The sequence below is a fragment of the Austrofundulus limnaeus genome, unplaced genomic scaffold (assembly GCF_001266775.1).
Source record: "Austrofundulus limnaeus strain Quisiro unplaced genomic scaffold, Austrofundulus_limnaeus-1.0 Scaffold0, whole genome shotgun sequence".
In the NCBI taxonomy this organism is placed as follows: Eukaryota; Metazoa; Chordata; class Actinopteri; order Cyprinodontiformes; family Rivulidae; genus Austrofundulus; species Austrofundulus limnaeus.
Window position 1 is genome coordinate 9,899,100 of NW_013952402.1, and position 21,489 is coordinate 9,920,588.

General features: G+C 36.9%; 2 protein-coding genes across 2 annotated transcripts in view; one reads left to right on the forward strand and one right to left on the reverse strand.

Annotated features, from left to right (window-relative positions):
• Positions 1–4,435, reverse strand: part of prokr1b (prokineticin receptor 1b) — an 8,488-nt gene extending 4,053 nt beyond the window's left edge. Inside the window, exons 1-2 of the mRNA XM_014002501.1 lie at positions 4,264–4,435; positions 2,978–3,601 (exon numbers count right to left, since the gene is read on the reverse strand). Coding sequence (XP_013857955.1) covers positions 2,978–3,444 — 467 coding nt within the window. The 5' untranslated portion in view covers positions 3,445–3,601; positions 4,264–4,435. The remainder of the gene's footprint in view (positions 1–2,977; positions 3,602–4,263) is intronic.
• Positions 4,436–13,997: 9,562 nt separating this feature from the next.
• Positions 13,998–21,489, forward strand: part of bfsp1 (beaded filament structural protein 1) — a 9,999-nt gene continuing 2,507 nt past the window's right edge. The window contains exons 1-6 of the mRNA XM_014002513.1: positions 13,998–14,507; positions 14,824–14,884; positions 15,077–15,172; positions 17,423–17,515; positions 19,432–19,545; positions 20,604–20,824. Coding sequence (XP_013857967.1) covers positions 14,134–14,507; positions 14,824–14,884; positions 15,077–15,172; positions 17,423–17,515; positions 19,432–19,545; positions 20,604–20,824 — 959 coding nt within the window. The 5' untranslated portion in view covers positions 13,998–14,133. The remainder of the gene's footprint in view (positions 14,508–14,823; positions 14,885–15,076; positions 15,173–17,422; positions 17,516–19,431; positions 19,546–20,603; positions 20,825–21,489) is intronic.

Genomic DNA, 21,489 nt, shown 5'->3' on the forward strand with positions numbered 1-21,489 from the left:
TACTTCAACTGACATAAATACTATATTTTCTGATTTAATTTTCTGCCTATTAAATCAGAGCAAGGGTTTGACAATCTAACAGCTAAAAGGAATCCTCCTCACTCTGATGTTTCTCTTTTTTGACGTTTTATGATCTCGCAGCTATAGAAAAGACTTTTGAAGAAACCTGATCTATGCTGACCAAGCTCTGTGATTGTAGCTGAGCTCTTTAATGCCTTCTTGACTCTGAAAACTCTGATGTCTGACACTTGAAAGGGGTTCAGTTTTACATTATATTCAGTTTAACCACACTTTTTTTTTTACATTACTTCGTGATTCTTTTAAACTTTGGACAGAACAATTTCACACAAAGTTTCTTTTTGCACTGTTTTAATAGCTTTTTGCTGTATGAATCTATGCTAATACATTCTTCACTGTCATCAGTTTCTCTGCCCAACTAATAAAAAAAGTTCAAAGAAAAACTTTATATACATGTGAGCCACTTGGGTACAGTTGATGGAGTTTGTGAACATCAGCAAATCATCATGTTCTGACAGCCAACCGTTCCGAAGCAGAGCTATAAATTATTCAAATGTTTCTCTGCCACCTGTGTGCAGCCTGCATTCACTTTCACAATGTGTTCTTTTTGTGTTTTGCTTTTTAGTTTCCCTGTTTCTAAGAAAAAAAAGTGTCTTATTCCGCAGCTTCAAGGGCTTCACCACTTTAAGGAGCGAGTCACTAAACGCGATGGACTGATATTTTATGGAGCACGTACTCATCGGAAAGCATCGCTTGCAGCAGATTCTAGGATGTGTTGTTTCAATGTGTTCAGTAAGAGTTACACATTTGGAGTTAAACTRAAATAAATGTCATATCTGGAGAAACCAGTTTTCTGCTCAGTCCACTGATGTGTGATGAAGCCTTTAAATAAACTGGCACCAATATTCACTAAAAGAGAACACTGCCATATTTATAGACAGACATGTTTAATATATTATATCGAGGGACTTACTGTATTTTGAGTTGTTGAGGATCATTAGTGTAAACTAATGCAAATCATTTTTATTTTGATACAACAAGATGTATCAGAGGTCTGGGAATACATTTTGCATTTTGCTTCCAGTTTGCACTAACAAGACCTCATAAATGCCCAGTGTCGAAGTTTTGTAGGATTAAACATTTTTCAAAATTTTCCCATATGAGCACATCTTGTATCTAACCAGTGTGATAAAGGCAACATAACTTCTTTGTTAAAACATTTTTTCTTTGTTTTAAAACAGCAGATGATTATGCTCATACTGTTTTTGAAGCATTGCTTGAATGTGGGCTTAATTAATGAGTGCAAAGCTGTTGAGTTTTTTAATTTTTTTATTCTTTTCCTTCAGATTTAATTTCAGGTACGTATTTGTCTAACTTATTCAAATGTTTTAGAACTAAAAAGAGGGGATATAATGCAGATTTAATTAAGTGCAGCTGYCAGTTTTTGTCATCCTTTTGAGATAAAAAAATGAAGGATTTAATGCAAGAAACAGTATAAAAATTTCTCAAACTGGTTAGAACCAAGAGCTGTTCAAATCACAAACGTTTGTTGTAAGTTTGCTTGGGGAAAAACATATACAATAAAACACTCCTGGAAGTTTGAGAAAATGTTGTTAGACCTTTTATTTAGCTTGTGTTCAAAGGAAATATTGATGTGTATTGCACCTCAAAGCATAATTTTATGAATTTTAGAAAACTGCCCTGTAGAMGGTGTTAAGTGTTATATGAACTCTAAAATGACCTTGGCCTAGGGACACACAATGTATGAAAAATTCATTTTTCCTGCAATATCTATGAGCTCTGTACCAATATTGCAATATTGCTACTTGGACTGCCATAAATGGTATATTATTATATTTCCAAGTGCCATGTATTCATGATCAGCATGTCAATGGGACATTTGGCCAATCAGATGGGCTCTCGTTGCTCTTGATGCCCCCACTTGAATTAGATGTTCGTGATCCTGAAGTACTTTGAGCACTGTGATGCTGAAGGGTAAAAAAGGAGAGGGGAAGAAAATGAGGTCATTGTTTGTTTATTGCAAGTCATATTGGCATCACAATTTTCAAAAATGATGTTGCATTATGAATGGTATTGTATCTTTGTGCTGCCCAGGATATGACTATAAGGCTTCTCTATCATCTAGCAAATCTTTGAATATGCTAATATGGCTGCCCACATCTCCACCTGCCAGCATTTTACTCTGCCCTGCTCTTTTTGCTCTGCAAGGTTTCCAGGTCTATCTATTATAAGTAGCTTTTTGATGTTGTTGTTTTTGTTGTTTTCAGCTTGCTAGTTTGTATAGTTTTATTTAGGGTTTTCCTCTTCCTCCTAAGCATTCTTTTTTCTAATCTAAGCAAAGATTTAAAAAGCATAGTTTGTCCATACATCACTATTACCAACACTACCTCTCCCTCTCTCCTTCGCTATCCAGTCAAATCAGAGAAGTTTGTAAAATTGGAATTAAGTCCAAGAAAAAAAAAATGCACATTTTCCGTCACAAAGGTTTTCACATCTCTGTAGAAAGCTTCTTTCAAAAGATGACTGTTCAAGACAATCAATGGAAGGAAAAGAAAAGTCTTTGTTGCACAAAATCTTTTAGACCAAGTATGGACATGAAAAAGTGGCACGTTGTATGCATGAACACAATCAAAAATGAACCTAAATTGAGAAACAGTTCCACAAATGCTGTCTATTGCTAGTCACCATGGTATTAACAGCTGTAGCTTTACCAAAGTGTTGTTAGCATTTTTTATTTTTGTTTTTGTTTTTGTGTGGTTCGTGGAGAGGAGAAAAATTGATGGCAAAATACCGTGTCGAAGATATATTGATCCAAACCTCAGCTGACTGTGGTGGGGAAACATCCCCCAGCAGCACACCGTATGTGTTCGCGTGGACACAAACACTTGAACATGCAAGCACACACACGTGCACAGATTTTATTGAAGCCTTTACGTACCTGTCAACTGCAATTGCCAGCAGTGCGTTCGTGGACACATAAAGTGACACGGTGCGGAGGTAGTTTACCGAGGCACACAACATCAATCCATGATCCCAGGAAAGCTGTTTTACTACGTAGTAGTCCACCAGAAATGGGCAGCACACCACCGCCACAATAAAGTCAGAGATGGCCAGGTTTGCGATCAGCAGGTTGGTGAGGTTGCGTAGCTTTTTATAGCGCGTCAGTGTGGCAATAAATATGAAGTTTCCCAGCCCACAAACAAGCATGATGCACACGAGGACAATACCGATGACAATGGTGGCCACAAAGAAGGCCTGGCCCTGCGTTGTGTCTGGGATCTCATCAGGAGGGATGCCATAGTCCATGTCATAGCTGTCCATATACTGATCCAACTTGTCATCTAACTGACTGCCCTGCATCTCAGCAGAGGCGGCTACAATATGACTGGTGTTTGGATCCCCCATGTTCTTGTTTTGAGCTGCTTAAAATTGTAGATTTACTTGATCTAGCAATTTGAGTAAGAAACAGAACAGCTTTGTATTGTAGCACTCCAGTGTCACTGGTGTCCAGTGTCAGTCTGAACAGACTGACTCTTCTGTGGAAACGGGGACATATCTTCTCCTGGAACAGACAATTACTAAATCTCAGCTTTACTTAGGCAGGATTTGAAACAACATATTATCAAAAAATAAAAATAAAAAGATGGCATATTGGTTTGATTCCAGCAAAAGTCTTAATTTATTTTATCAGGATGATGTCACTTTGAACAAGCCAGCATCAGCCACTGACGACAGTACAGTGAATTTGCTGCACAAGTGGTCACTAAAATCCAACTGTGTGTATTCGATATAAGTAACACTATAATGGAAAACCCCTTCAGTCTAAGCATAAAGAGAAAAATGCATTAAAACATGTTTGTAATGATCATTCAACACAGTCTGCCTGATTACCCAACAGAGTGCATAATGTGAAATTAAAGGCACAGACAAAATAACCAAACATTTAACAAATTATATGAAAAAGCTTTGATTGGAATTTTTAGCTCTAATAAGCAAACATGAGAAAAGCAGAAGTTATTTTTGGTTCTGCAATAAATAATGACTGGAAATTATATTTTTTGAGTAAGGTCTCTGGATGAGTATATAATAATAATATAATAATAATAATAATAATAATAATAATAATAATAATAATAATAATAATAATAATAATAATAATAATAATAATAATATTTGTGTGATTATTATGCATTCAGCTCTAACTAACCAAATGCAGGTACTTACCAAGGTTTTTGAGGAATCTTCTGCTCTGTAGCTCTGTAAAAATAAATAAACTGACCTCCGTTCAAGCGTGTCAAAAATCCTATTTAAGTGGACAAATTTGAGCAGTGGATACACAACAGCGTCTCTCCACCAGCTGCTCTGAACAACGTCTGCATGTGAGCCGCTCCTGCCAAGCGTCTTTCAGAGGAAAAGTTGCGCGTGCTTGTCCTCAGCCTCAAGTGATAAATCTGACAAAGAGGCGTGAAGAAAGACCGCACGCACACGCACGCACACACTGGCTCCTCTCTCGGGTGGTCTGAAAAGAGCGCAGCGGTGTGCAATAAAGTGGGTCTTACTTTCTATCCACATGTGTTCTTTTATTAACGTTTTATTTGTTTTGGTTGAATTGGGTCCACTTTACTATTTCCTGTTGTTAGAAATCAAGGCAGAGGAATCCACTTAGTGCAGCTTAATTATCCAATCAGTTTCAAGCCAGTGAGAGGCAGAATTCTTGAGAATGCTAATTCTTGAGTTTGTCTTTCTGTWGGAAAATACAGCTCAAATGTGATGTAAATCTGATATTTAAAGGTGTAATGTTAGGTTATTGTTTGGTTAGTTTGATACAATATTGGGTCAAAACCCATTTGGGTGGGAGACGTCGTATCTTCACAGTATTTTAGGCCAGCAGTTRACCGAATTGAAACTGACTGGACTTCTGTTGAAGTCTGTTGAATAMATAAAGATGAGTAGGTAATAACAACATTATTGGCTTTGTTAATAACTTCAGTTTGTGAATGTTAGGCCTTCAAATTTTATTTAATTTCTGTGGGGGAAAAAAAACTTGGACACATTTCTTTCTAAAACAATTAAATTTTGCTCCTGAAAAACAAAACATACATTTTATGAGTCAAATTTCTCACAGCGCAGAAAAATGAAAATTAAAATAAGCTTCCCATGTGTCCCATTGAATAATACATGATATACTATTAATTTCATTTTCCAATTTAGCTTTAATATCTACCTTATTTTATTTTTTTTATTCATGTGCTGAATTTGTAGTTTTTATTCAGCCATTTGTTAAGAGGTTTTACATAAATTACAATATGCAACTTTCCGGTGAACAAGCATCACGTCCAGTGGCAAGAACAGCTGTTTTAATCCCTTTAGGGTGGATTATGTGCTAGTTTTTGACCTCAAATTTTGCTGTCCTTCACATTTATATTGTTGTTTAAAACTCACATTGCTAAGCATAACCTAACTAAGTGTTGTGGGTCTGACAACATGATGTTTTCACTCAAATCTTAGAGGTGCTGTGAGTTTGCAGAAGGAAGCAGCCATGGTAAACGTCATTAGTCTGCACTGTGCTCACATTTGACTTTAATGTTGCAGAGCTGTCACTGACCATGTCGGAAATGGAGTTATAATACTTATGCAATGTGACACAGCAGCCCCAACTTCAGGCGCTCAGAACAGAATCAACCCTGTCAGACCAYGTTATCTCACACAAAACTTCTACTGTACAAGCAACTTCTTTTTTTTTTTTTTTTTGCATCCGAGGCATTTGCTTTTTACATTTATTCCTGATCAGATACATCAGAGGTCTGTCCTAAATATATTCTGTGTTATTGTTCTAATAGTAAAAAGCAAAAATAAAGAAGCCCTATTGTATGAGGTTTAGCTGCTTCTGCATGTTGAAAAGAGTGAGCAGGACAAACAGAAATTTACTGTCAGCTGTTGCTCACTATCGAGCGCAGACAAACTATTGCCTGCAGCTGTGAGCAGAGAGCACCTGCAGTTTCCCACCTCTGCAGGGGGTTTCACAAAAACCTCCACTTTGAGATTCTAAAGTATTCAGTTTCAGAGCAAACAAAAACCAGTTGTTGTTCACACAAATGGCCAAACCGCAACAGAAAAGCATAGGATTCACTCAAAAGCAGCATTGTGTAAACTGGGCCAAATACTGTTTGTTGTGCAATAAACTAAATGGTTTATATCTAATATTCAGTCTGGGTTTATTTAAGAAACAAMTCTTTTTTTCTTCCCTCACAAATTTTTTGTAGTAAAATCACATCCAGTTTGTTGGACACACACAACTGCACTTTGCTTACACCCACAACAGACAGGTGGTTACGACAATTCAACTGCTCATAACAAAAAATAACCAAAAAATAAATAAAAAAGAGAAATATGTTTTCATCTATATAGACTTTTTAACATACTTCACTTTTAGGTGACTAATGTAAAGGACCTGCAAAATTGTCCAAACCATAACACTCAGTGGAGTCACATTAGTCTTTTATCTCAGTCTCATGTAACTCAGTTGAGTAGCATTAGCCCTTTATTTCAGACTAGAATGCACATCAGTTACTCATATGTTAATATGTTTGGTGATTATTGCTATGTTTTCCTCAGGCTTAAAGCATTTTGAACTGATGTTTTGCTTGAGTAAGGTTAAGTAGAGGTTAATGGCTAGCCGGACTGGTGCCTCTTTTATTGCACATTCAAGGCATATAAAACAATTCTTGCTTAAAAATGTCACCCTAGTGTGAGAAAATGTTGTAACTAGTCATTAGTTGGTGTCCTGTTGGGACCTTCTTCCTTTTTCTACACACWCAGTCTTCTATGACTGATAGCTGATACGGTACTATTAACTGAAAACTATTGGACAGAACRTCAYTTCAAAAGACCACACTATCCCTTTAAATCTTTCAAGTTTGCAACTTTTCAAAATTTTCTCTGGTTTTGCAGTACAAATGTTGAAATGTAAAGTACACAAAAATAATAATGTTGCATATCACTCATTTCCTATGTTTGGCAAACTCAAAAGCTCCAATGRTGATTAAAAAAAGAACAATACCTGTGAAATGGAACAGTTTTTTTTTTTTTTGGTCAGTTGGGCATATTGTTATAGCCATGAAAAACCMCATCTGTTCATATTCAACCACCCTGAAAAGAAGATACAGTAACTACAAGCAGACAGCAGCAATGATGCCCTTCTAAGATCAATTTCTCATTGTGATGAACAGATAGCACTGCTGTTTCCTACATTTCCTCTGACAATCATCTGTCAATAGCAGCAGGATTGCCTTTTGTCCTCTCACATCAGGTGAGATGAGCAGATCCAAGCAGACGTCTCCTGATCTAATAGACACAAGAGGAGAAGTTGCTCAGTTTACTTGAGCACGCTTGTGTCTGAGCTCACAGGAAGTAAAAGCACACTTCTTATTAGCTTTTCATCATTTTCGAAGAATTTGCTTTTTTTGTTCGGCCTCGCAATAGTGTCTGTCAGGAGACTTGCCTTAAAGGCTTTCATTTCCAGCTACGGACACGGCTCTGATCTCACCCAGCCCACAGATTTACTGCCACTCGTAACCTGTGAAGATAGATGAAAAGGAGAGGCGTTTCTCAAACAGGCATTGTTTTCATCCATGGAGAATATGCACAAGACCTTTAATCTACTGCATCTGTGGGAAGGCGGACAGGCAGGAGAGTAATTTATTGGTAACACAGTTTGGAAAGRAAAACAAGAAGCAAATCAGAAACCACAGAAGTGCACATCTGGGGGTTAAATCTGATAAAAAGGATCTTGTTTTGGGCTAAATTTATGCTATCACATCAGGAGCATTTCACTATTTTCGTTTGAACCCAAGTATTGTCAAATCACTGTCTGGATTATGTGAGTGGATAACAACATACTGTACTCAAAAAGTACCTTCCTGCAGCCTTATTGCAGAAAACAATACACTATGAATCAGGTCTAAATCASATTACTAACTGATCTTAATGTTTCAGATGCCTTTAAATGCCACTCAWGCAGTTTTTTTTTYYTTTTYCYTTTTTTTTCTTCTTATCTGTTTGGAACACTAGTGAACCCTTTGGGGGACAAAATGAAGACAATGTCCCAGTTGCACTATATTAACTTTCATTTTAAAGTAGAATGTATTTTGATTCATTGAACAGCTGTATTCAACAGGATGTAATCATGTCTCTGTCTATTAACTTTTTTTCTTTAAAAATAACGATTACATGTGTCTTTGTTTTGTTTTGATTCTGGCTGTGGAGTACAAGCATAATTTAAATTACCCTTCAGATGGTCATGTCTGATGCATTGTATCTAATAAAGCATCTTAATAAAGCAGAGGATGTCACTCATAACGAGGTGTGTGTCCCACAAAAGATGGTTTAGTACAAACTGAGATCTCACAAAATTCATCCTTCTTGAGGGAAATTTGGATTTTTATCATCCAATCAAATACAAAAAATCCAATTAATTTTGTAAACAATGTTTTACTTTTAGAAAAGAAGAATAACTGTAGTTTTAAAAGTTTCTTCACAAATGTGTTATTTTGATTGAAAACTTTTTTTTAATTGATTGAAAAAAATATCTCTTTACTTAGTCACATCCTTAGTTTTCAAATATTTTAGGAAAGAAAACWTGTAATTGCACCTGACCCTGCTGGTGTTTGCCTAAGTTTTGGTTGGGGAAAATTCTTTCATTTCTGACTTTGCGTTGGGTCTCACATGTGCTAGCTGTATTAACATCCACTGATTACAGCACATCATCTCACCAGATGAACGTTTTCAGATCGATAATGCTACAGCTGTGCGTAATTGATGCTCTGCGGTCTTTTCTACGATGTTATGGGAAGCAGCGGGGGGCTGATGAAGGGTTCTGCTTGACTGAGTTGCACAGGTGGCTGGTGAAGTTTGCAGATCACTTCTGTGTTTTGTTTTAAATTAACACACTAAAAGTTTATCATGTCATATTTATTAAGATAATCTAAATGAGCTTTATCAGCAGCCCCATTGCTTCTTGTAAAACTTCATMATTGAACAGATTAGATAAAAATTCTAAATTAGGGTTCATCTATATTTAATGTTAAAATGGAGTCTGCTTTGTCAACTCTTTCTGAGCTTTGGAAAGCAAACTAAGATGGTTATTTATAACAGACCAGAGAGGTTCTCATGGCATGTTTTAAAACTTATTTTGTCACATGCAAAAGTTTAAAACTTTGCAAGTCAGAGGACTTGAAAAGAAAAGAAAGTAAATTTTGGTCAATGATGCTGAGGGGCCAGGCTATCAAAGGTAAACCAAACTCTCCTTAGAGACTCATTATTTGGAAGAGGCATTCTTGATTTTGGTGCTGTGAATGCTAAACAACAGATGGCAATATTCAAGAAAATTGCCCTCTGAAGTTCTCAACMATTCTCAAAAGCCATAGTTTTAGAGGACAGTTCAGCTCCGAGTGGTTCCACAAGTTGTGGTTTGTACGACTTTTATAAATTAAAAAAAGCAAAGAACACATTGTGTTTGAAGAAAAAAACAACAACAACAAGCATCCAAATGATGCACACAAGCACAGCAGGGGGCTGCTGTCTTCGAGCATTCAGCTCAGTGTCTGGGTACAGACGTAGAGCAGCACACTCTGGGTAGGGTCAGCRAGGTAAATCAAGAACAAAAGGAAATGCAAAAATGGAAGTCATTCAAAAATAAAAGAAGCTGGTTTGCTGAGGTTATCTGAGCCCAGTGAATAAGGCAAATTGTCCTGATGCATCTCAGTCATCCAGGTAGAAAAAATGTAAAAGAAAAAATAAGTAGGTCCTCTGGATGGGTTCTTCTTTAGTGAAACGCTTTGTCTCTCATCCATGAGACTTCTTCAGTCTGATGAGTTTCAKGTGAAACTCAGCCTTATAAGCACTGCCTCCACCTGGACAAACAGGTTAGTCACATGCAAAAGAGGCCATCGCCTAACAATAGGCTTGATTAGCTCTATCGTTCATAGAGGGTCATGTGCCCCATCACCTGACTTATTGGTTTGGATGCTTAGGCTGTGGTTATTTGGTGTTTTTTTTATGTGAATGCAGTGAGTGCAAGCGGGGTTCAGTGTCCCCTTGTTTTTGTCTCTCTTTCCCTGTTTGTGTTGGGTATCAYTGGGGCTCTAATTTGTGAGCAAAAGGTGTGAATCAGGGCCCCAACGATACCCAACAAAAATAGGGAAAGAGAGACAAAAACAAGGGGATGTTGAACTCCGCTTGCACTCACTACATACACATAGAAAACACCAAATAACCACAGCCTAAGCATCCAAACCAATAAGTCAGGTGATGGGGCACATGACCCTCTATGAACAATAGAGATAATCAAGCCTATTGTTAGGCGATGGCCTCTTTTGCATATGACAAACCTGTTTGTCCATGTGGAGACAGTGCTTATAAGGCTGAGTTCACCCGAAACTCATCAGACTGAAGAAGTCTCTTGGAGAAGAGACGAAATGTTTCATTAAAGAAAAACCCATCCAGAGGACCTACTTATATTTTATTTTTGAATAAGACAAATTGATTTTGTGTCATCATCTAACCCTTCACATTTTCAGTGATGACCCATCTCTGCCCTTCAGATTGTGAACTGTTTCTGTCAACTGCTTCAGTAACAAGAAATAAAAATGATAAAAATCATTGACTCATTCTAACTGTGTGAACAAACCCATTTGTTTTAGGCACAAACCTTGGACATAGTATGTGATGGAGGTGATTCTCAGCTGTGACCACACCAAATTTTACCTAAATATAAAGAAAACGGGCAGGATTGTAACTATTTTTGTGTTTTCTTTGGTTAATTAGTTGACTCAGGTTAATTGCAACAGCTAATCTGTCGTAGATGTATGATTACTTTCTGAGAGCTTTACAAAAATCTGTTGGGTGGCTCCAGAGATATTATTTGACAGATAAATGAACAGGCGGCCCATCGCCTGATCACCTGCCTTCTATATGGCAAAAGGCAATCGAACTGAGTTTTATTTTTAGCACCAGCTGATAATGAAAGATCATCACATGACATTTTTCAGGAGGGCAGAAAATCAAAGGACTGCACAATATTAGAAAAACATGAGCAACAATAATGTAATGAGCAGTAAATAAACACCACAATTTCCTTGCTCTTTTCTTTGATTTCTGTCTTTATTGCGCTCGCAACACTTTCTATGTGCTTCAGCATCTCAGCCACTATTATTTAAATCAGGTGTGGCAATAAAGGAAAATGAGGATCCATTTGATTGGTTAAGTAATTTACTGCCATCAGATCATATAACCAGTTAAACACATTATAGCCTCTCAGTCCTAACAGACCTTTGGGACGTTGAACTCATTGAAGCTGTAGTGATGATAGTTTTTATTATCATTGCAGCATCATCACACTTCTAATCATATTTCAGTCTAGTGAAATTCTTAAAGGTTGAAAAGGTTTAGAAAATGAGCTAAAAGCACCCCGAAATGGAAGGTAACTTATTTAGTAAGACTTRCAGTCAATCATTTCCTGCCAATATGGATGGTCAAGACAAATTAGCGGAAACGTTTATGTCTGCTTCTTTTTCTGCTTTCTTGGTTATGGCATGATGCAGCTCTAGCACAGTCATGAATTCAGTATTGATTCTGTTTTTTTTTTTTTTTCCTACAGGGAATTTTTTTTCTTGAAAATGTGTTTGGTTGTTGAAGGCAAGGAAGAGGAGCTTTACATAGTCCTTGAACCGATCGTGAAATGAATGAGCTGTTTGTACGTGATACATGGTAGAACTCAAGTTTGTATTCATGTGGTGCAAACTAAAATGGCTGAATTAAAAACATTTCCCAAAAGCTCACCATAATGAAGAACATATGACATCTATTCAGCATTAGTTATCTCATAAGTATAAATAGTAACATATAACCATATTTTTTCATGATTTAGTCAATTATTGCTTTAAATACCAGCAGCAGAAACACCATAAAGGGAGGTTTTCTAAAGCTAACAATAACTCCAGCAGCACCAACTGGTTTCTTTGGATCTTCTTTTGTATCATATTTTTTGAAAGGATGTGTAGACTAGTACAGCCAGTGATCAAACACGGTGTGATTAGTGAAACTAAAAATATATTGTAAGCCCAAAGAATGTTTATGTGATAAAAATAAAAAAAGACTAGATGCTTTTARAAGAAATCTACATCATAACGCTTTCAGACAACAAACTTACAAAGTTTAATAAAAAGCATAGGTTTCATACACAAACAAGACAACTTCCTAACACAATGTTGTTTTCTTTGATAAGTTGTACTGAGAGAGAAAAAAATAATTTCTATTTAATAAACATTATTACTTAGCAACTTGTCAGTTTATTTATTGTTCACMCTGTAGCATATCCTCCTGCTCGTGGCTTTTTTGTTCTGAGATCAAAAATGTGATGAAATGTTGATGTGTTTTGTTCAGCATTTTTACAGCAGGCTAGACAGATTTTTTTTTTTTTTTTGAGCAATGAGCCGACCTTGTTTCACACCCGGAAAGCATGTTAAGAAAGAAGCTCTTTTGATTTGTCCTCATCTCTCTGACACTCTGTCTGCGAAAGGTCACAAAAAGCGCAAATAGAAACAGATGAATAAAAAAGCAAATATAGATGATCATATAAAGATCAAACWTTACTTAAAAGCAAAAAAAGTATTTCATACAAAATAGCAAAATATAAAAAATACCMTGCTTATCCAAGCAAAGCAATATAATTGCCAGAATATGTTGTGTGTAAATTTGAGCTTTATTCTTTTATTCTAAAAATGATGCACTGTTTCATGGGCGTAACCACCATAGGTACAGGGTGGGACAAAGTCATWTGTGAACACCATCCAGTAATGCTGYCTTTTTGGTGCATCTGCCTATGGCCTGCAAAACCTGGAGAAGCATCATCAATGCAAACAAGTTAGATGGAAGTTTCAGAAAGTCRTATATTCCCATCCAGATGCTGTTGTTTTCATGGAAGGCCTTGCATATTTCAGCAAGACCTTGCTAAATCGCATACTGCATCCATWACATTATGGCATCAGAAAAGAACAATATACCGTACCTGCTGAATGGATCTGCCTGCAGTCTAGATTGCTTATCAGTTAAAAAAGTTGACACATTGTGACATGAAAATTTCAAATTCATGACAAACTTTAATGACCCAGATTTTCATGGTACCGTGTTTTTTGTCGGTAGATAGAATAATTGTAGCAGAACAAAAATTGCTAACAGCAGTCATTCTTGGATATCACTTGTATTTATCTCTGTGTTTTCCCTTGACCCAGCAAAGTATGAAATCATGCTTTATTAAGATGACATAATGGTGTTTGTTATACAGTATATATAGGAGGCCTCCTAACTGCCTCATGGGAGAAGGGGTTAACGCGCAGCCTGGTGGCTCCGTGTCAGTTTCTGTGTTCTTGCTGATTGCAGTAAACAAACCCAGATGACCATTCTACAAAGTGCATCTATTCTTTGGATCACATATTTCTGTTTCTAGTTAAATAAATATTTCTACAGCATGACAAAAAAAACCTCCAAAAGMTTCAGCAACTTATTTCCTCAGTTCTTCGATGTTTACAGCCTGTTGTTGAAAGAAAATGAGATGCTTCACAGTGACAAATATGGATCTGTCCCCACTTTTTTGAGAAATAATGCCATCAAATTCAAAATTCACATTTTTTTGTTTTATTATAAACAGTCACCAGCATCCAGTGTGCCACATCAACCATGGATATAGAAAGCAGCTGACTATGAACCAAAATAATGACGGGTGACTAACCAGTGTTTTCGCTGGACAGACAACTGTTTGGTTTTGTGCTTTTGCTTTGTCATCAGCAATGCTGCCTTTCAAATCTCTGCCACAAAGAACACAACAAACTCTGGAAGGCCCCAGGCTCACATCATGGGCAATGACAGCCACGAGGTCTGAGGGGGGGGCTACTGTATTATGGCCCCAAACAATACCATGCAGCATTTAGTCTAGCATGAGACAGCCAGGGGTGAGCACCCAAGTTTTCCATCATTAAAGGTGCTGAAGGGGACCGAGCGCTCCGGGGATACCATCAACCCAGGGGAAAGTGTTCCACCATGTTCAAGACCAGCTACAAGCGTGAGCTGCACAAGGAGAAGTACGAGCGCTCCGATGTCTTTGATGTGGAACCGGAGGACTCTGAAACCTCCGCGGGCATCTCAGCCATCCAGGGCTGGGAGAGCCTTCAAGAGCTCAACGGCCGCTTCGCCAGGTACATCAACAGGGCCCGGGTTCTGGAGCAGCGCAACGCTGTGTTCCGTAAGCAGCTGGAGACGCTGCAGCGGATGGAGGAGACCAGTGGGCTGGAGGAGACCTTCACAGAGCAGATCGGGATCAACAGGCAACGCATCAGACAGCTGAACTCCGACCACACCAAACTAGAGCGAGAGCTGAAGGAGGCCTGTCGCATGTTGGATGAATTCACCAACAAGTAAGGGAGAGTGAAGTTGGCTTTGTCTTTGAGTTAAAGGTCAAAGTTCTGTCTTATATCCCCCATCTCAGAGATTTGTGTATTATGCTGTATTATAGTTTTATTTCTTGTGCATGCTTAAAAAAATTCTGTAAGAAGTCAGTGTTTTCCTAAAGAAAAAGTATAATTAAAAGAAGAATTTTTCCCTGAACAGAACTCAAGTCATTCAGAAAACCTCAGAAAATAATGGAATTTAAAAACAGCTGACATAACCGTTTATTACTTGTGATTAGAAAAAGTGCACTGATACAAACCATCACAATCTTTCATTTTCCAGGTATAAAAATGAATGTGATTATCAGGAGCAGCTGCGGGGCACACTGGAAAATTTAAACAAGGTACGACATGATATAGGCTAAAAACATTTCATTTTCATAAAAGTATCTGCAATTTGCACAGAAATAAAGGGCATAGACTACTTTTGCACAGAATAAATTCAAAAGACACAAAACTACCTCAAATGGTTTACTTTACCATACCTATTGCATTAATTGTACAAGTGCAGTCTCCTTTTCCTTTTTCTCCAACAGGAGGCAGACAGTGCGCTACTGAAAAACCTGGAGTACCAGATCGAGTCTCAGTTTTTGCAGGATGATATCAATTCTACCAGAGAAAGACATAAGAAGGTCAGTAAAAGTAGAAAAAAAATGTTTTTTTTATTTAGGAAAATAAAAATTAAAAGAAGAATGCAGGTGAAATGAATGCATGAGTTTAAAGAACAGTTGACATGATGACAATCCAAACTATCAGTAGCCTATGTTTGAACTGAGCAGTGATGTGTATGACATAGTTGAACAACTCCTGAATAAAATGTAGCAATTCAATATTATAGTGCAGGAAAACAAGATATTATTTCTTTTGAGAAACTTGATTTCCATGAATACAACCACAAAAATGTTGTGTTTGCTGCAGTTCTTGTCTAAGTATCCATCTGCACCAGCACTACRTGCAGAACCAGGACAAAGATGCTGCCGGGAACAAAGCCAGTAATCAGTGAAGTCCAATTACAAACAAAACGAGCTGACTCAAAGAAACAAAAAAAAAAAAAGGTTTTGATTTGATTTTTGTGTTTGTCTTGGTTTTGGATCAAATTCTTTTAGTAAAATTTCAGAACTATCTGGAGTCAAACTGCTTCAGCAGGTAAAAAGGCTTGTTTGTGCTGCTGTCTGTTAGTGAAACCCTAAACCCAGTAACGAGTGCACAATTTTAAATTGCATTCTGGCACTGAACATTAGCTTCCAAAATAAATTATTTAGTATATTTTCTTTTTCAATTTTGTGCAAATTCCCAACCAATAATTACACAAGTCACGTTTTTTTAATGATGACAAAAACAAAGGAAGCCAAACAATGCACATTTTTATCACCCACCAAAGGCACCAGGCAGTAATGTTTTATTTTTTTTTTTTACCTGACTGTGTCTGTAGCGTTAGCTAAATATCTCATGAAACAATGGTTGCATTTTAACGGAACTCTCAGACAATAATTATTACRAGATGTGATTCTATGACCCAAGAGAGAATTTGGAGTCAATCCAATTCAAAATGGCTGCCATGGCTAAGCAACCTTAGCAAACAGATAATCAGCTAACTTGTCCCATTTTCCAGTTATTGCACTAAAACTTTGTATTTTAGTAGCTGAGAGTCATCTTTAACAAATAGTTGAAGTTCAACATGATGAGCATTTTTGCTTCTAACTTTGTCATCAATTGTTATAAAACACTGTCTTCCTGTTGGCAAAATTTCTAATTTTCCACTATACATATTTTCATGAAACTCTTGCAAAGTAGAAATTAATATGTGGGGGTCTGATTGCTCTTATAATATCGCATGAGATTGTGCATAATGTTACAGCTATAACTCCCTTCTCAGCATTTGAAGGGTTTAATTTACCTCTCTGATAGGAAAGGTAACGGGCAGTGTGCATTCCATTCAAACATTCTGTGATGAGGGGAAAACATACTAAATAACAACACATTACTTCTCATCAGTGATGTTTTTCAATAAGACTTCATGCATCTTCAAGATTTAATTACAACACAAATGATTTCAGTCCAATTTTATTTTAAAAAATAGGATATTTTTTCACACTAAGTCTGAAAAGTTATAAATAAGTGACAGGAGATGTGTTGAGATGTTCCTGAGGGCTTTTGTCACAATTTGCTTTTTGTGACGCAGCTGTAAAAAGAAAGCTCTGCACAAAAAATGAAACTGGCCATCGCAGTCACTGACATGACTGAGAAGCACAGAGACAAAAACAAAACTGACAAACAAAAGAAAACAAATACTTCTTTGTCTGGCAGAAATGACTGGAAGCTCCAGCACAATGGCAACATAAAAATGCTGATGGTAAAAAAGACTAGAATGTAACGTGCATCACGGGGGCTTTCAAAAGACTTTCTTTCTAGTTCAATGCTCTTTTTTTATTTTTTATTTTTGTTTCAGCCAGCGTGGCTTTTGATGACAAATTAATCTCATGACTCTGCAATGTTTAACCACCGTAACAAATGGCACTGCTGTTATTCGGTTATGCAGGAAAGAATAGGGAGTCATTTCACGTGAATGTAAGGTTTATGGCACCAAGCTTTGAAGTGTCCCACATGGGAGAGAAAATGCAGCTGCTCTTTGTCAGTCTTGCATCATGCTCAATCAAATAGGTTGAATAAATCCTATTAGTTTAGACAACTATTGGACCACACATTTAAGCAAAAGTTAGTATTTTTTTAACATCAATCTTTTCTTAGAAGGCTGAAGTAGATGTCTAAATCTTTGTGAACGTTTTTCCTGGTTTTAATCATTTGTTGATAAGGTATWATTTCTTTTGATTTGTCTTTCATGCTTTCTTTTTTTATTTATATATCATGTTCCTCTTTCCCAGAATCTTGCAGAAATCCAAACCTATGTCAACATTTTGCAGCAAATAAACCAGACACTTCCCCTTGTTCCCAATGTGTCAGTTGGCATCTCCGAGGTAAGGGTGCTAATGTTGTCATTGCGTGTGTGAGTGTGTGTGTGTTTGTGCAACACACCCCTGAGGGAGTAGATGGTGTTTGCATGTGTGTCAGTCCTGCTTTGTGTCTGCACTTGATGAGGTTACCAGCTTCTCTGTCCAATTGGTTTTCTGCACATGCATTAGTCTGAGTTTTGTTTTGTTTTTTTGTGTTTGCGTGTGAACGCATGCTGTGTCAGAACAGACAATAAACAATTCATCAAGAAGCGTACAGGTGAGCAATTTGCAAGTGTCAGGGCACCTAATGAAGCAAATGCTATGAGGAATGATTGCGCATGCTAATTTTTTCGTTACTCTGCCACAGTGGCTCGTGTTCGACTAGCAGATTGGGGATTTGTTTGCTTAAATATTTCTCAGAGGCAGGGTTGCTTCTAGCGCAGAAGTGCTTTAATTGGTTGAGTTAAGTCTCCATGGGCAACGACAATGAGCCCAGTTTGCATTTGCAGCTCTGTGTTGACATCAACAAATACAAAGGACAGGAGCTTATKTCTGGTCTTTTAGAGCAGTGGAACACATAGAGGGCAACAAAGGGTTAATGTGTGAAAACCTTCACAGTGACTGAAAGATGATGTAAATTAAATGTGACCTTGCAAGCACAGAGTACCAGCTTTCTATGACAGTCAGGCTGTCTAACTTTTAAACAAGTAGAAAAATGCATCATTTTTGTTTCATTACTTGGTCTTTGATATATTTGACTCAGTTCAAATGATTTGGATAATCTCACTTTAATAATTGGTTAAAACATTTACTGCAGAATATTAAAAAAAATAAAATTAATCATCCAAAGAAGTTCCTGCAATTGCTCAGGCACTGAGAGCATTTTAAGAGCCTAATGCATGATTTACAGGATTGCAATTATTTATTTATTCTTTCTTGAATTTCATTTAAATAAAAAAAAACATTTAGTTCTACAGCATTAAGTGCCTGAGTATGGGCAGGTATGAAGGGATCTGAAAAAGTGATAGATGTTTGATCATTATGACAGTTGCAAGGTAATCTGCCTCTGAGCATGACTTCAATATGAACTTTTCTCAAAATGATGCCATAATTGACAAAATGATCATAATTTCATATTAGATATAGTAAAAGTCCAGGCCGGCATCCCATAGTCATTACAGGAATGATTGCTGAAATCATAGATCAAGTCAGAAATAAGATCATTTCCTGCCAGACTTCTACATAGTAGGGCTTCTGTTTGCAAAAAGTTTATGTGTTTAAGTATCAAATAGTAACTCTTTGACAAAAAATGGTAGAATAGAAAGAAAAAATAAAAACAGAACACTAGTAAATCAGTTCCTTGCTACTGTATATTATTATGGCTCAAAAAACAAATTATCAAACTGAATAAGACCTCAGAACATGTGATTCACCAGCTGGCATTCAACATCGTGATGGTTACAAGGTTTTTTTTATGCCCAACCTTTAAGCTCAGTTGTTGCACCTATGTCATTCGCCAAGTAATTAAAGAAAATATTAAACAAAAACTTAAATATTAGCTTTGACTGAAAGTCATCTAAATGTCATCCTGGGTTTACTTCAAACGTCCTCAGCTTTTTTAGAGCAGATGGCAAGCGTATTTGACCTTTTGGTTTGGAATGAATTTGTTATTTATTTATTTATTTATTTATTTATTTATTTATTTATTTATTTGTTTGTTTATTTGTTTATTTGTTTATTTATTTATTTTTGAGAAATTAACTGAAATTTTCACTAATAGCTGAAGCATGAGTTTATGGAATGTCATTCGGTTTAYAATTAAATCAATCAGGGACTGCTTTCTGTGTGGTGGGGTTCAGCAACATATTGTCAAAACAAAAAACAAACAAAAAAAGTGCAACACATTCTATGTTCCATTGATTTGTGCTGAATGTGTGAAGGAGCAGGAGAGACTCCTGGCCCAGAAGAAAGTACCGGAGCTGCAGAGTCAGCTGGAGGAGTACAAGAGCACCCTCTGTCAGCTGCAGGCGCAGAAACAACGCCAGCAGAATGAGGTAAGAYGCCATGACAACAGGAAGTTTCCTAATAGTTATATCTGAACACTGTTTATACTTTTTTAACAAGACTAACAAAAGTACTCCCCATTTATRTAAAAATTAATGCTTTTTAGATCCTTTAGGTATCTCTCAGTTGTATGCTAACTGTTCATAATTTGGATTATTTATTACGTAGTAAACATTTATTCTTTTGTTATCCCATAAACCTTTTATACTATTTAATACTTTTAAATTACTAAATAAGCTCTCTTTCTTATTTGCCAGTAGGGGGCAGTAAATGTCTTCTTATAAGCAGTTCAGTGATGGAGCACTGTGGCCTAAAGAGACACCATTATTACTGTGTTTGCCTTGTTTTTTTATTTATTTGTTTTTTCTTTACATTGCAGAATTCCTCATTTGACATACACTTCGCATAAAAATCATGGATGTTTGTGTTTGGCAGATGATTTGTTTGTTGTAACAATGATTCTTGGCAGTAAATCTTACAGTGAGCACCTGAGGGGTACCAGATGCTCAAAACAAGTTTCAATATAAACAGAAAAAATAAGCTCTTTGGGAATGGCAGAGAGGATTTTGTGCATTTTTTATATGTGCAACCCACTCAGCTCTGCTCATCCCAGAACTGCATGTTCCTCACAAATGTGGCACTGTTTAAAATGGAAATGTGCAGGCTTTTCAAAGGTGTAAGACTTATTGCCTAGAAATATTGTTACAGTAAAGAAATAAGTTAGAAAATTCCCTTACTTTTTGTGTTAATAAATCTATAGTGATTCGTTTTGATCCAATTGTGAATTTCTCATCTGTTTGGACATTTCCTCAAATAACAATCTCCACTTTTCACTCCCTGAAAAGATGTTTCTCTGAAAAATGTACTCACTATCTGAAGAAAAACAACCTTAATTATGTTTTTTTTTTTCTTTTGTGCAACTTCTTTTGAGCCTTAGTGACATTTTCTAACATAATGGTAATGATGGTGTTTAAAATAATACTTTTGAGAGTTTTTTACATTAAATACAATTGTTTAATAATTCAGAACTATGTGTCTCTCCATACAGACTGTAATGCTGGAGCAGGCCATAAAAGTCACTCAGGAGAGCTACGACAGCGAGATCCAGACGTACAATGAAAAAATCGAATCCATACGCAAGGAGATCGAGGACGCTGAGAAGTCCCTGGAAAAGTTCACAAGTGAATGTCGCCACCTGGCCATGTACCAGACATCACTAGAGAACGAGCTGGAGCGGTACAWGAGGATCATCGAGAATGAAGACAACAGGTGGACTGTCACACCGAGACGTCAGACTCACAAACACGAACAATAAGGTTTAGCTGGCAATGTAAAAAAAATTTAAATATTATTCAGGGCCGAAACCTTTCATCTAGCAATCAAAAATACAATGTATTTTTAAAACTAAGGATAAAAAAGAGGGTCTGAACAATAAGGTACATTTAACGTTGTTTTTTCTTGAAGGTTCCAAAGGCCTTAGATGGGAGAATAGAAATCTCCTGAGTTGGTGAATCTCTCAATATTCTGAATGATATAGATTTTTTTCTTTTTGATGATGCTGAAAAGCAACACCAACCAAGCACTACCAGCAGATGGTACTGTGTAACAGCAAATCAGTTTCCTTATAGCTATAGGACTTGATTTAGAGAACTATATATACACTCACCGGCCACTTTTTTAGGTACACCAGGCTAGTAACGGGTTGGACCCTCTTTTGCCTTCAGAACTGCCTCAATTCTTCGTGGCATAGATTCAACAAGGTGCTGGAAGCATTCCTCAGAGATTTTGGTCCATATTGACATGATGGCATCACACAGTTGCCGCAGATTTGTCGGCTGCACATCCATGATGTGTGTTCATAAAGGGATGGACATGGTCAGCAACAATACTCAGGTAGGCTGTGGCGTTGCAACGATGCTCAATTGGTACCAAGG